This window comes from Cajanus cajan, chromosome 7 (assembly GCF_000230855.2).
Source record: "Cajanus cajan strain Asha chromosome 7, NIPB_CcT2T_4, whole genome shotgun sequence".
NCBI classification, from domain to species: Eukaryota; Viridiplantae; Streptophyta; class Magnoliopsida; order Fabales; family Fabaceae; genus Cajanus; species Cajanus cajan.
The window spans coordinates 10,278,889-10,295,184 of NC_138523.1; the positions used below are offsets into that span (position 1 = coordinate 10,278,889).

At 32.3% G+C, this 16,296-nt stretch overlaps 2 protein-coding genes across 2 annotated transcripts; both read right to left on the minus strand.

The window, feature by feature from the left end:
* Positions 1 to 471: 471 nt before the first annotated feature.
* Positions 472 to 6,738, minus strand: IDH-V (isocitrate dehydrogenase V). Its single transcript, XM_020361580.3, has 7 exons — positions 6,468 to 6,738; positions 4,780 to 5,100; positions 4,537 to 4,698; positions 4,370 to 4,444; positions 4,164 to 4,273; positions 4,013 to 4,085; positions 472 to 977 (listed from the first exon to the last, which is right to left on the minus strand). The coding sequence occupies exons 1-7, from the start codon at positions 6,609 to 6,611 to the stop codon at positions 786 to 788; spliced, it is 1,077 nt and encodes a 358-aa protein (XP_020217169.1). The 5' UTR covers positions 6,612 to 6,738; the 3' UTR covers positions 472 to 785.
* A 5,062-nt stretch (positions 6,739 to 11,800) lies between these two features.
* LOC109799986 (phenylalanine ammonia-lyase class 2) lies at positions 11,801 to 16,084 on the minus strand. The gene is made up of 2 exons (XM_020360662.3): positions 15,579 to 16,084; positions 11,801 to 13,809 (listed from the first exon to the last, which is right to left on the minus strand). Exons 1-2 carry the CDS (start codon positions 15,974 to 15,976, stop codon positions 12,060 to 12,062), a joined length of 2,148 nt encoding a protein of 715 aa, XP_020216251.1. The 5' UTR covers positions 15,977 to 16,084; the 3' UTR covers positions 11,801 to 12,059.
* Between the last annotated feature and the right edge of the window lie 212 nt (positions 16,085 to 16,296).

Below are 16,296 nucleotides of genomic sequence, written 5' to 3' on the forward strand. Positions count from 1 at the left end.
AAAATAAAATAAGATTTATAATTATTTGATAAATTAAATTAAATTAAAAATATTCAAAAATTAATATTTTAAAATTTTATTTTATTTAGTGAAATTTTTTATAAAAAACAAATATCCAGACAATTACATTTTTACCCCCTCATTAATTTTTTTCAAATATACATTTAGACATAGTGTAAGATAGTATTGTAAATATTTGTAAAAAAAATTTACACAAATTCATCCATTAAAAAATGAAATTAAATTCACACGAATGTCCCATAATATGCTTTAAAACTTACTCAAATTCTCTCCAAACACTTCTTTTTAATTCCTTAATAATCTCTTTTTCTTCTTAATTCCTTACTAGATAACCTCCCCTAAACACGCCATTAAGGAGGAACGAGAACAAAAAAGTCATACTTTTAAACAAGATTTAAGATAAAATATGAGGAAACAACATCCTGCACAAAGTCGGAAAGATGGTAAAGATGAACAAATGAAACATCATCTGGTGTTTTTATTTACCGCTATATTATTGACAAAGAATTCTAAAACGGACTACCGAAGGTTATCAATCAATGTGCACTGTGAAGGGGTCATTCTCAATGCCACAAGACTGCTATGGGCAGCGAATATTTGAATGCTTGCCCATTCCTTGTCTTTGGTTATAAAATGTCACACACTTAGATGAGTTTTCCTTTAAGCAGAGGTAATCCCACTCTTAAATTAATTGGGAAAATAAAACGGAAGCTGACTGAATCAAAATCATAAGCAAGACTTACTTGCCGACTCCAAACCAAAATTTAAAGATGATCAATAATTGCTTGAGTAAACTCGGTTGTCTTTGAACTTCCACCGAGATCAGCAGTTCGGTGCTTCCCTTCTGCAATTGTGTTGAGTATGGCTTTCTGAATCAGTTCAGCTTTGTCATGGAGATTCAAATGGCGCAACATTGCAACACCACTCAGCAGTAAAGCAGTTGGATTTGCCAAATTCTACATAAACACAGGAAAAATGGTTAAGCAATAATAGTATATCTATAATTACAAAAAGAGGTGACCTGGGTTGCCAGTTTGCCACCCATTGCTGAGGGTTAGATGTATGCAACCTTACTCCTATGAGACACGATGATTCTTCTATTAGAACTCATAACCAAGTCACAATGCAACAACATTACTGTTGCGCCAAACCCTCTTCAAATATAGCTCTAATATAAGATCAGTGTCAAAAGGAAAAGAGAACATATATATCATAGGGAAAAAAAAAATTCTAAGGGGAAACTCAAATTGGTAGCTAGCTTTTTTGAAAGGACTATTTTTGGTAAGTGAAAATTATTAAGTGTTTAATTAATTGGACCACAACGTCACTTATTACAATTACAACTTTCTTTTTTTTTTTTTGGTAAGCAAAGAATATTATTAATAAAAGGGAACAACTGAGATACCAGAACAAGAGTGCAAGTGAATGGCTGCCACGCATTACATAAGAACAATGTGCCAACAATAGACCCTTTAGCAAACACCATGAACGCACCCCTCAAAAATGCAACCCTGCATTGCTATCAGCTCCTACCCATCCCATAAAGAAAAGAAAAGAATAAAATGATCATGATAAAGTCCAATCCAACCAAGCAACTGGCCTCCCACTAATTTTAACTAATTGGACTAACACAACTCACATTAGCATTGATGTGAATAAAGCTCCATATACAATGCTGTAGTTATAATTGGACATCTCTTCATATAACATCACCAAAACCGAGCTAATAAAAACCATTCCACCTATGTCCTATTGTATCATATTAGTAACAACAACATAATTGAGGAAATCTCCATGTATCATAATAACAGCATCAGAACCAGACAACCACACCTACCCCTGATGAAGCTCTGACCAAAGATGTATCATCTAGACAAATGCACCAACCCATATTCATGTGCCAAAACCTAATCCTATGATTTCTCGTTGATGAATGTCTTAGGAGAGTTGGTAACATGTCATCAGATATCAATAAAAGAGCATCAGATGTGCCTGGCCAACAGTTGTGAGATAGCACAAATGTGAATCTTCTTTGTGTAATAAAACTACTGGATTAACCAGGCCAAACCCCACATGCAACAGTGTGATGTAGTCCTACTAGACTTCTTAGACACAGACCACTTGTTCCCAGTTTCCCACAACACCAACTTTAGACAGAGCAACAATTGTTCAAGGGTGCATTTAATCAGGTAAAACAAAAACATTTTTCTGCCTGAAATATAGTACCCCTCCGTTAATCACCTGAGCTAAAAACTAGCCTTATGACTCTAGAGGCTAGACCAGTTTCATAGTGCATATGCCATCTGAGTAACAACACAAACCAGAATTTCTACTTCTGGGAAAGAAAAAACTGCTAGAGGATTATTACAGAGAGAAACAACGCTACATATCCCAGCGACCTACACCTACTAATGATCAAATTTTTAAGCAAAATACACAACCGAAGCTGATTTCCTAGTCAAACCAGCAGTATTCAACACCATAAATCAGCAGTATCCAATACCATAAATCAGAAAATGCAACTAATACCTCTAAGATTTTGTCAAATCAATTTTGGTAATTTTCTTCCACATGTTTCATCAGCTTCATATTTTAGGAACACTTTTTACCTTCTCAATATTTTTGTTTAGCGCAGAATTTATACAAGTTTAGGCTTCAGAATCCCCATATTATGTGTAACTAAAACTGTTCATAGATGTTGGACTTTAAACAGAAAATAAAGACTACTAACTGAGAGTAGACACAATAATTATGTAGAAGTGTTATCAATATTAATCCATTAACAACTCTGATTAGGATAAGAGACGAGAATAAGTCAGGCAATAAGGAGACTATAACCAGTGCCGCCACCTATTTTCAGCTTACCTTCACTTAGACTACTAACTATTTAGCAAACAAGGCTTAAGAGTCAATTTGGATACAATCTAGAAGGACTTTTGAGAACTTTTTTTTTATATTGAAAATCAAGAATATTTTCCAGTAGAGAAGCTCTTAAAAGTCATTCAAACCTGCTCTTAGGCTTCTTAAAAAACATATTTGAGCAGTGAGCTAAAGCTTAAGATTTGTAAAGTGTATATCTGATTCTAGCCTAACAATATGACTTATTTATTTATGAGGAGGGTTATAATAACACCAGTGTGACTTTTACTAAATATTACACCACTCAATAACTTTATATTAAATGTGAATTTTGTAAATTCAACCGTTAGATTGAAAGTTTATATCACTTTATATGTTTATGAAAAATTTTGTTAAAATTGAACAATAACTTGAAAGTAATCAAAGTATTCATATTTTAGTATATTTTGAAATGTATATATTATGTTAATTTTGTTTTATAAGAATGAAGCATCAAATCATTTTTTATTAATATAAAATTTTGCATATATGATCTAAGAGTAAAGAATTTTTTATCTAACGGTTAGATTTATAAAATTCACATTTAATATAAAGTTATTGAGCGTTGTAATATTTAATAAAAGTTACATCAGTGTTATTATAACCCTTATCTTTATTTATATTAGATATACATAATACACAATTTGCAACAAATTAATATATCATTTTAATTTTATACAAATTATAATAATTTAATCAAAGGCTATACCAATTTGAATTATGAAAAATATAGAAGAGTAAGTTTTTGGCTCAGTTGAATGCTTTCTAATAGCCCAAGCCTCTAAATAGGCTTTCAAGCTACACCGATCCCAAAAATGAAGCCTAACTAACATAGGTAATAAGTTAGTCTCAGGCTAACATTATGCAAACAGGCAAATGTTTATTCAGGCAAAAGCCTATCAGCTTTACCCATTTCCACCCTGAATTAGGATGGTGACAAAATCTTGCACCATTAGTTTTATCCAATGCCCTTACAAAGGATTGATCACAAGTATGAAACAAGCTCTTGCAAATTTTCACATTCCTTGAAAACAGGGCACAAAAAGGATAAGGACAGATAATATAAGGTAGAATGAGTATTTTCACAGCTCACCTTTCCAGCAATGTCAGGTGCTGAACCATGTACAGCCTCAGCAAGTGCAATACCTCCCTCACCAATGTTGCAGCTGCAAAAAAAAAACAACATTTTCTCAGATGATATAATTGTGAGTTCTACATTTCTTTGAATAAAATACAAAAAATACCTTGGTGTTAAGCCCAATCCCCCAACCAAGCCAGCACAAAGGTCACTAATAATATCACCATAAAGGTTAGGCATCACTAATACATCGAAAAGTGCAGGATTCTTCACAAGCTGTGGATGGTCAGAAAATTAACTAGTGTCATTAATTTCCTATTAATAAGTATTTCCAAATGCGATTTTATTGATCATCTAGTTCATCAATATTACCATCATGCAGCAATTGTCAATGACAACTTCCTCATAAGTTATCTCAGGATATTTCTCTGCAACCTCGCGGCAACACTACAAAGAATTCACAATAATCTGTTAATAATAGAATTCATGAATAAAATTTGAAACCAAATAGTTAAAAGCATTTGTATGTGTTGGCAGACCTTGAGGAAGAGACCATCTGTCTTTTGCATAATATTGGCTTTGTGTATGGCAGAAACCCTCTCTCTTCCATGAGCCTTGGCATAGTGAAAAGCATACTCAGCTACCCTTAAACTTGCTTGACGTGTAATGATTTTGAGACTTTCTACTACACCTCTCACAACCTGAAACCCAAAAATGCTAAGCAAATTATGTTGATCAGAAATTGGAAGATAGAATGTAACATCAATTATTGTGAAATTTACCTGATGTTCAAGTCCACTGTACTCGCCTTCCGTATTTTCACGGATTGTAATTAGATTGACATTATCATATCGAGTTTTGTAGCCTGGAAGACTGTAGCATGGTCGAACATTGGCATACAAATTAAGTTCTTTTCTCAGAGTAAGGTTCAATGATCGATGCCCTTTTCCAATGGGGGTGGCCATTGGCCCTTTCAAGCCAACTCCATTTCGCCTTACTGACTCTAAACTTTCCCATGTCAGAAAGCTCTGCGTTCTTGGATCAATTTCAGTTCCTACATAGTGCTCTTCCCATTCTATTGGCACATCAGCTGCTTGGAATATCTAAATATTGCAACAGTAATAACTGACAGAGCATTAATTTAATTCAACCAAATAAAACAATTTCAATGTATATAAAAATCTACATAGCAAGAAACAAAAATAGCAAGATGAATAAGAAAAAGTATAGCAAAATGTTGATCAGAGATCACTCTCAGTAGCAAACAAGATGGAAGGATCAGAGCACATAACAGATTGCACTGCCCTGTAAAAGTGAGAAAAGTAAAGAAAACCTATACCCTTAATACAAAGAAAATAGCAGAAATCAAGAGATGGGAAGCATTCACACATATGATGCTCCATGTCTTTAGAGAAGGGCTTACACACATGACTTGTATCAAGAAGTTGTAAATATTAAAATCTACAGTATTATGAATTATGAATCTTATTCCTTATTAAATCTTTAATGATGTGCCAATGTCTCCGCTTCATAGTATATTACAGAAGAGCTATTTCATGTACAACTTAAATTACTGGAAAATATATAAAACCAAATCACCAGAAATATGAAACTTGAGCATATCAATAAAGGATCTTTTAACTTCAATGAAGAAGCAAGTCATATTAAATATATCACTAGAAACAGAAAAAATGTCGCATTAAACATGTAAAAAGTTTGTCATTGACAAACAGTCCATATTCATTTTCAAGTTTTTTATCTTTCAATATTGATAGACAACCTTATACATGTCAAACGACTCACACACATCACACAAGCCATTGACACTATAATCAGTAGCCACAGCAAGTCCCCTTACAGCACCATCTCAGTAACAATGTCATATTTACTGCCCCTTTCTATTGATATCGAGAAACCACACAATCTGAAGGAAACTGTAGTTCAAGACAGTGTACATTCACATGTTAAAAACATAAAACCAAGGATAATTATATACTTACAGCAATTATCCACCAAACCATAGTCTCAATTTGATTTCATTATTTTTTTCAAAACGAAAGCAAAAGTTTTATCTTTAAAATTGAACCTACTTGCAGTCGCACGTCGACAACTACTAGAATTAGAAAACCGAAGCATTTCACAAATGATTAAAAAAAAAGGCTCTCCCGACGTTTTATAAAATAAACATTGAAAAATAATTTAAAGGGAAAGAGAATTTCCCTCGAACAATAATTCAGATTTTATAAAACTTTCGGACAATAACATATTTAGCTGTGTTTTTCTAATATGAGGTAATTTAAGGTTCGGTGGAGAAATTCTAAAACAATTATTCACTTTTCTAGATGAAGTATGACGTGAAAACAGAAATCAGAAACACGAAATAAAAAAAATAAAAAAAAAAAAACGAAGGCGTCAGAATTGAAAGCAATTGATTGAGAAATCTGGAACGATTAACGAGATGGAATGGGACCTGTTTGACGGAATCAGCGATCTCAGGACCGATGCCGTCGCCGGGGAAGAGAGTGGCGCGGATCGGAGTGGAGGCGGAGGAGAAGGCCCTAGGGTTTGCCAGGGAGCGCCTTCCGAGGGTTTGTCTCAGGAGCTGAAAAGCCATACTTGACCGCGCACAACGCAAACGCAAACGCAAACGCAAACGCAACGCAACGCAACGCAGAAGCTAAAGTATTATTACAAGTGGGAACCGGAATGTGTTGTTTTGTATTTAATACAAAATAGAAAATAGGAGTATTCAAAGTCAGAAAGAATAGGGTGAATACTCAATACGAAAGGAAAGTAGGAGATCGTGTGGTTGTATAATCTCTTTCTCTTAAACTTACATGTGATGTCAATTAATTTTTACTTATCAATTTTAAAATATTATATAAGCTATATTTATAAATAAATAAAAATCATCAATCAAAGGAAATTGAAATGGTAAAATTAATAGATAAAAAAAATGTGTAGAGGATAACTGATGTGTAATAAAAAAAGAAAAACTAATATACTTTGAATGATTATTTTTGGTTGGTAGAAAATGAATAAATTTTGGTTTTTAATATTTATTAAAAAAAATTTATTTTCATTATTAAAATTTAAAGTTATTATTTTTATCTAAATATTTATTTTAAAATAGATAAATAAGCTGAAAAATTTATAAATATTTTTAGAAATATTATATAACTATGAGTGTCGCTTGAAATAATTACTTAATTTTATGATAAATATATAAGTTGTCAACAAAGATCAAATAATAATAAAAATTAAAAACAGTAATTTTAAATTTTAAAAAACAAAAAAACAAAAAAAAAATGAACTAAAGTAAAAACTTAAATGTGCACATGTATATGTTTATAAGCATATTTAAACCTTATTTTTGTAAGCATTTTATTATTAAAATTGTACAATAGAACTCTACCGTACGAAACTGAGAAAGGTTTTCTCTTTTCTTCTTTAATATGTGGATGTATTTGTTAGGATTTATCAATGTTTTTAAAGTGGACTCAATCAATTTAGAGATAGATTTAATTAGAGTGTTAATTTGTATTCGATTCAATAGTGAATTCGATTAACTTGAAAATAAAGTTTAGTAGGATTTTTAAAAAATGACTTAAATAAAATTAAGTTATTTTGATTTATCTCACTAAATTTATTAAATTAAATGAAATTGACCTATAAATAAAATTAAGTCAAATTTTAAAAAAATGACTTGAATAAAATCAAGTCATTTGCTTTATCTCATTAAGCTCAATAAATCAACAATAAATCAAATAAGCATGGTTCAAGCTAACTTGTAGGTTTATAGTAAATTTATTAAGCTAATAATTGAAATAATTTAAACTATTGTTAATTTATAATATACTATAAAATAATATAATATAATAATAATGAAAAGAAATTAAATAACTCTTAATAAAGTTATTCTACTCAATAACTTACTGTATATGTTAAATTTTAAAGATCAAATCATTTAATTAATTTTTTTTAATAAATATATGAAGTCTACAATTTTTTAAAATTTTGAAAGTTATTTAATATTTTATTTCATTGATTTAAATTGACGGATAATTATAAAAACTTTTTATACATTGGCTTAAATCTATATAACAAAGAATTATATGATTCTCAAAATTTTTAAAAAAATTATAAATTTAATTTATAATTAAGAATTTTGTATGATTGTTTAAATTTAATATTGAGTAAAATAATTTTATCAAGAATTTTTCTTAGAATTATTTGATACCTTTTCATTATTATATTTATATCATATTATTTTGTAATACATTATTTATTATTTCAATTATTAGATTAATAAACCTACTTGAAAGCCTCAAAACCAATTCTTAGGCTCATTTCATTTTTGATAGTTACTTAGTTATGCCAAAATGACCTGGTCTATTTGTAATTTTGAATGTTGTGCTTTAAGTTGTGTAGAATTTAAGAAGTTATGGTATCTAAGGGAACAAGTGACCGAGAAGAAGGGTATATCGAGAATAATGGAGAGGAAAAAAAAAAAGCAATAGAAAAAATACTAAGGCTTTGAATTTAAAAATCTTTAACGATCTTAAAAGTTTTCACATGGGGAGAGAGATACATGATATTTTCCCACGCTAGCATGCGTCTTCTATATAAGTAATTAAAGGACATGAGTTTTTTTTTGTTTTTTATTTTATTTTATTTTTTAAAGAAAGATAAAAGAGATATATTTGAAGGAGAAACAATAATAAAAGAGATTATTATTTTTTAGAATAAAAGAGATAAAATTAATTTTTATGATTAAAATGAATATTTAATGTAATAAAACGGCTAACATGAGCATTCATACACATTTTAGAAAACTGAAAACAAGATTATACATCACAACTAGATTATAGATTATTTATTATTGGCTAAATTTATTTTATCTTATTTATAATATTTATTTTTTCCTTTATCTTTTAAAATTTCAGTTATATTTTAAATAAAAATCAATTTAGTCCTCCCAATATGTGATCATTTTAAATTTTAAAACACGATTTTATTTTTTTAATAATTTAATACATAAAATTTGTTTCATTAAATTCATCTATTTATAAAATATATATAAAATTTAAATCTTTGAACTAAAAAAGTTTATAAATATAATAAAAATTGCATAAAAAAGAAATCTCACGCTCAACAAAAAAAATTGATATTAGATTTTAATTTTTTAGTTGCTAAGAAGACTCATTTTTACGCAAAAAAAAAATCGAAATTATATTTCACAATATAAAACAACTAGCAATGATTTAAAAGAACTAAATTAATTTAATTTTTTTTTAAAAATTAAAATAAATTTTAAAATAAAATAAAGAAAAATATATAACTTAACTTTCATCATTTATTATTATCTATACCGGATGGTAGCCGACGAGGCCAAATACCCGACCCGATCAAACTGATCGACCCTACTGAGAACACCGACTACCTCTTACCCGAGCCTAACATATCGGTGTGCTCGGCCAAGCTACGGAGTTATGCCAAGACAATTAAGAAGATATTAATTTACCTAATATACTGGCTCAACCCTTAATCCTCCGAGACCCATTTTCTAATCGTGGTCCAATAACAATCACTATAAATAGACTCCTAACAAAATACGTAATTAACTTTTAACTACTATTTAATAAATCGAACACTTACTTAAACGTTAGAATGTCATTACATATATCTCCTCTCACTTCAGACTACTAAAAAAGAAACCAAAAGACCTAGATCTCATACCAGACCCGTGTGTATCCTAGGAACACTATCCTTTTATTAACAAAAAAAAATATTACTATCCTTTTCATGAACGGATCAAAATAATTACAATGGACAATTCTCTTCAACGCGATGTTGTTCGAAAAAGTTTGAAGATTCTATTTCTAACGTGGCAGGCGCAATAGGTTTGGTCCAATTGACCGTGACACGTGTCATTTATTTTTTTTAATACTGATCTTTGATAAGAGAAAAGGACAATAGAAAGCGTGTCACAGTTTTTAACTAACAGAATTATTTCTTTTTCCATCCATTTATTTAAAACAATTCATTAAATACTATCCTTTTATTCTTGTCAGAAGTTTTAGGCATTGACTTTTTTTCTTATCCCGGCACAGATTTAAAAAAAAATATGTCAAAATGGATCGATTCACTAAATTTGGATTATAATACAAATAATGATGAACATGGCCAGACCTCAGTGCATATATTTGTTGGAAGGCAAATATACGCCTCTTATTTTTAATAGATACTCCATCTCTATTTAATAATAATAATCTTTTTAATTTATTTAAAAAAAAATTAGCTTTTCCATCCTTCCTCATTTTTTTACTATTTTTAATCACTTTTCATTTGTTTCTTTTATTCCTTTATACTTTTTTCTTTTCTGATTCTTTCTTCTATAGCAATTAAGATACTTATAAACATTTTTTTTAAATTCTATTTTTTCACCCTTAATTTCAATTTTTAAATTATAATTTTTCGTCTCATCTTTAATATTGTATGCATTGGGTACAAAATTAAAAATTTGTTGAATACATCAATTAAGATACTTTCTAAAAAAGAGTATTTAGTGAATAAATAAAGAAAAATAAAAGTTTACTAAACAAAAACCAAGCTAAATATCATGTGATCATGCTAACTTTCTGTTACTTCCAATTTTTGTGTGAAATATCGACTAGCGATAAATTTTTATAAAAAAATTTGATTAATTATTTTTAGTTGAATTTTTAATTATATATTTATTTTTATTTACTAAGACTTGTCTCAATATCTTAGAGTTAATCACTTATATACTGTTGATGTAAAGTTTTTTTACACTGATAATCAATTGTATCTTTTAATTGTGTCATGTCACTATAAAAATATTTACTTTTAACAGTGACATGACACAATTAAAAAATATAATTAGTTATCAGTGTAAAAAGAACTTTACACTAACAATATATAGATGATTAACTCTATCTTATATTTTATTTAACACATTTGAGTTTGGTTCAACTAAACTAATTAAATATAATTAATTACTTATATACTGTCAGTGTAAAAAAATTTTACACTAACAACTAATTATATCTCTTAATTATGTCATATCATTGAAACACATTTACTTTTAACATTGACATGATATAATTAAGAGATATAATTGGTTGCCATATAAAAATACTTTACAGTATACAGGTGATCAACTGAATTAAATATAAGTGATTGTACTGGTGATACTACAGTATAACTATAAATTTTTCTGCAAGTATGAAAAATGACGCCTGAGACATGGACGACGTTAAGACACGCTGGTTCGTATTCACCATTTCCTTTCGGTGCTAATGTGATCTTGCCCAAGATTTTATTGCCCTCTATTTTTGTTACCTTTTAGGACTATAAGGCTGATTCCTCTGCAGACTTAAAAATTAAATGCAGAGCTGTTACCTATTAAGCTAAATACCGTATTTGTGTATTACTTTCTTTCTCAAGCTAATGAGTTTTTTCAAGTGAATCAAGTTGATCAGTATCTAGTCCTAAAAGGCTACTCATTGATATAACTTCCAGGAACTTCTACAATAATCCCAAAAAATTTAGGGACCATATACAGTGTATATGGATCAAGGCTCTAACATGTCAACCATTCATCAATACCGTACCCCAATTTAATTCTATTAGTATTTATTAAACAACTACTTTCCTTGTTTATCACAGCTAATCGTTTGAAAATTAGGTAGTTCTTTATAATCTTTAACTCAAAACAAAAAGGAATTTGAGGATTTCTAGTTATCTGGGGAAACTGTAATTACAAAAATGTAAAACCTCTTTTGAAAGAAAGTTGTATTATTCAAGAGTATGAAAACATCCTTGACATGGAAGACGAAGGCCATGTATTAATATTTTCACCCAAAGCTACGGCAAACAAATGGAATTCTATTACAATATGAATTACAAGATCCTTGGCATCAAGGAAAACTGAGACTTGTATGTGGATTGATTTGCCATAGCCTTATAGACAAACCAAATGCTTATCAACACAAATATATATAGAAAGAAACCACTCCTCAAAGAAACAGAACATGAACTAACAGATAGGAAGAGGAGCACCATTCCACTCTCCAAGGCATTCCAACATAGGATCAATGATTTTCCCTTGGCACATGGCAGTGAACAGTTTGTCACACTCCTCACCCGGTGAGATAACCCTTTCTCCAGTTAGCAACGCTGTCCCCAACTCCTCTCTCACAAACTTGTACAATGGGTAAGACCTACACTCCTTGATCTTGTTGGGAATTGCACACTGGCCATTCTCATATGCAACCCTCGCACCTTCCACCTCCTTAGGCAAGAGGGCCTTCAACTCCTCCTCAAATGTTGTAATCTTTTGGAAGATTGAAGTGTTGGTGTTTTTCTCGCTCTCCCCGTTGGCCAATGCATAGTCCACAAGCACTTGCCTTAGCTTTTGCATCAAAGGGTATGTGCCACTGCAGGGATCATCGATGTAGGCAAATGTGTACTCCCTGTCAACAACTTTCAGCAAGTCCTTCTCGCAAAACCTTGAAGGGTGAAGCTCTCCATTCACACCTGTGGTGAGAGTCCTCTTGGCCACTTGGCTCACAACATTCTTCACAGTGTTCTTCAAATTCTCCTCCAAATGCCTCAAGTCTATGGCTTGGCAAAGTGCAATGAGGAAAGTGGAAGACATAAGCTTGAGGATCTCAATGGCTTCGTGTGTTTTTCTAGATGAAATCAACCCCAGAGAGTTCACATCTTGGTTGTGTTGCTCAGCACTTTGGACATGGCTAGTTACCGGGTTTGCCAAGTATTGGAGTTCAGAACAGTAAGATGCCATGGCAATTTCTGCTCCCTTGAAACCATAATCCAAGCTGGGGTTTCTGCTGGCAGTGAGATTTGAAGGCAAACCATTGTTGTAGTAGTCATTGACAAGCTCCGAGAATTGAGCAAACATGAGTTTGCCAATTGATGCAAGAGCCAAACGGGTGTTGTCCATGGAGACACCAATGGGAGTTCCTTGGAAGTTACCACCATGCAAGGCCTGGTTCCTTGACACATCAATCAAAGGGTTGTCATTGACCGAGTTAATCTCTCTCTCAATTGACTTGGTGGAAAATCTGATCACTTCGATTTGAGGACCAAGCCATTGTGGTGAAGTCCTAAGGGCATATCTGTCTTGTTTAGGCTTTTGCAAAGGATCTATCTCATGCAACTTCTTAGCTGCTTTAATGTAAGAGCTTCCTTCCAAAATGTGTTCCATGATAGCAGCAGCCTCAATCTGTCCAGGGTGGTGCTTCAGCTTGTGAGTCAAATGGTCAGTGAACTCAGGCTTCCCTTGCATGACTTCAGCAAACACCGCTGAAATAACTTCAGACAAGACAGCAAGGACGTTTGCTTCAAAGAGTACAATGGAAGCCAATCCAGAACCAACAGCAGTGCCATTCACAAGGGCAAGCCCTTCCTTAGGTTGCAACTCAAAGAACTCAGAGCCAATGTTGGCCACTTCAAAGGCTTCCTTGGCATTCAGAATCTCCCCAGAGGGTCCAACAGCCTTGGAGTTTGGTCTACCAGTTAGCAAACCGGCAATGTAAGACAAAGGAACAAGATCACCAGAAGCTGTGATTGTACCCCTAAGTGGCAAGCATGGGGTAATGTTGTTGTTAAGAAGCTTTGTGATAGCCTCCAAGATTTCAAACCTAATGCCTGAGTACCCTTGAAGAAGTGTGTTGATCCTTACTAGCATAGCTGCTCTTGTTGCAGTGTGGGGTAGTGTACAGTTGGACTCTGTACCATTGCCAAATATTCCAGCATTCAAAAACCTGAATTAAAGAAGAATAATTAATTATTAATAAGAATTATGAACATTTTTTTTTTTAAAATACTGCTCATTAAGTAGAGTAATAAAATAATATGATATAGTTAGGTGAGGAGTTAGGTAAAGGTCGTCAATATATTTTAAGCTAAGAAAAATAAATTAGAAAAGTGGACAACTACGGAGTCAAAGATGGGGTGTTAGGACTTAGAAAGGTAGAAAGGCTATGCACGATGGGGTGAAGTCTCACCAACCCCCGGGTCACGTGCAAATGAACAACTCGTGCTAGAGTTTAAATATTTCGCAAACGCCAACACTAATAGTGAGTTAACTCGCCACTCCACTGTTTCCACTCAGTGGGGACCACGAGTCGAGATCCAAGAGGTAGTGGACGTGCTTCATGTGGACAACTCTCTCTCATGGCAACTACTGTTTTTCACCACCTAACTAGCCATTAAACACACATTTATATGTTCACCAAATACTGTAATTAATGTCGTTTTATGCTAATTATTATTTTTTTATTTCAATATTTTATTATTTTTTTCACCAAATATCCTTCCACCAATAAAATACTTAAACCAATAAATATGATCTCATATGTTAAATATTATAATTTAAATGTAAAAAAAATATTTAAAATATTTTAAAATATTTTTTATTCATAAAAATATAAGTATTTCAAATTTATAAATATTCTATCACAGTTTTATGTCATTTAAAGTATCAAATTTTTCTTAAAATCTTCTTTGACTAAAAAGAAAAATATCATTTGATTTAATAAAAAAATTGTAAAAACACGTTTTTCAAAAATAAAAAATAATGTAACTGTGAGAAAAAAAAAAAAGTAAAAACACATACAACAATAAACTAAATTTTATTAGTCCAAACAACCGATAAGAGATAAAGAGATTTTTTTTAAAAAATATAATAAATGATATGAGAAAAGGACAAAATAAATAATACGTGCACAGTAAAATTGTACAACTGTTTTTTATTTTTATATATTTTTTTATCTATTTCTATAATTTCATTTATTACAACGAAAAGGTATAGTGACAAAAATATATTACACAAAGTTGTATAAAGTATTGTATGTTTATTATTACTAAAAAAAAATCATTTTATTGTATAAATTTTTCTACGTGTATCACATCTTAAAACCAAAAAAAAATAAAAAATGGCTCCCTCTATATAAGGTAAGCCAACTTATCTGCAATTCTGCATCTTTCCTCAACTATGAGAACATACAATAATAGCAACCAATTTGGATAAAACATGGTTAGGTAGTGAACATCAGTTAATCACATAGTTATTTTGGGTAGTCAGAAACAGGTAACAGCTAGCCTTTTTACGTACTCAGATGGAAACAGTAAAAGCAAAAAGAAAAGAAGGACTGATGATCGATCATGTGCATCATCAGTTCACGTACAATAATAATATAGAATGCCACATACAGGTACGAGTTGATGAACCAAAAAATCCCATGTGAAGCAAATAAAGACAAATTAAGCACTCCACAGTCCACATATAATCTTAGTCAAGTTCTTAAGTTAAAAATCTACAGGAACTTCGTACATTAATTGTTGTCATCACTTATCAGATCATCTATCCTTGTACACGTACACCCTTTTTTTTTATTTTTTTATTTATAGCAAAATACGTAAAATAATAATAATAATAATAATAATAATATATCGTAAGTTTGATGAGGTGCAACAAGAGTAGGAGTAAGTTATACTGTTATAGTATAGTGTGAATTATTTATTGAGTTACCTAATTAGCTCCTTCTGCAAGGCACCACCTTGTTTGGTGCGACGGTGGGAGGTGGCGCCGAAGCCGGTGGTGACGCCGTAGCTGTCGGTGCCCTTGTTCATGCTGTCCATGACCCAGTCGCTGCTGGCCTTAACGCCGGCCCTGGCGGACTCAGCGAGCTCGACCTTGACTCCCTGGTCGTGGGCAGCGATCGCCGCCACCTGCGAGATGGTGAGCGTTTCTCCGCCGAGGCGGACGAGCGGCTTGCGGAACTCAGCCACCATGCGCTTGACCTCGTCGAGGTGGCTCCCCTTGAGGGCCTCGGCCGCAGAGGCCCAGTTCAAGGGGTCTGCCGCAGCGACGGCGCCATTGCTTAAGCAGAAAGTGTCTGCAGCTTGAACGTGGCCATTAGCTGCCATGTTGTAGTTGGAGACAGGGTAAGGTAGGTGGGAGCTTTAAGTTAAGGAATGTGGAGGTGTTAGGAAATCGTGGGTGATGGAGTGTAGTTGATTTCCTGAGGGTGGAGGGAGAGAGAAGGGGGCATTATATAATGGAGGGTGTTGGGGCCGTTTCGAATCTCGAGCGTTGGTGTTTGGTAGGTGGGCGTAAAGGGTGGCAACGATGCACAAGAGGGGGTTGGTGGAAAAATAATGACAGGCGTTCGATTACGGGGCAGCATCAACGGCTGCTATTGCGCCACGTGGCATCTTCCCATCTCACTATCTCTACACTACTTGGT

Excerpts from the sequence above, each read along its gene's own strand:
- IDH-V (XM_020361580.3), bottom strand. The coding sequence starts at position 6,611 with ATGGCTTTTCAGCTCCTGAGACAAACCCTCGGAAGGCGCTCCCTGGCA. Across the intron at positions 5,101-6,467 it reads TCGCTGATTCCGTCAAACAG|ATATTCCAAGCAGCTGATGT; the intron begins GTCCCATTCCAT and ends TGCAATATTTAG. Across the intron at positions 4,699-4,779 it reads ACAGTGGACTTGAACATCAG|GTTGTGAGAGGTGTAGTAGA; the intron begins GTAAATTTCACA and ends TTTGGGTTTCAG.
- LOC109799986 (XM_020360662.3), bottom strand. The coding sequence starts at position 15,976 with ATGGCAGCTAATGGCCACGTTCAAGCTGCAGACACTTTCTGCTTAAGC. Across the intron at positions 13,810-15,578 it reads TTGCAGAAGGAGCTAATTAG|GTTTTTGAATGCTGGAATAT; the intron begins GTAACTCAATAA and ends TCTTTAATTCAG.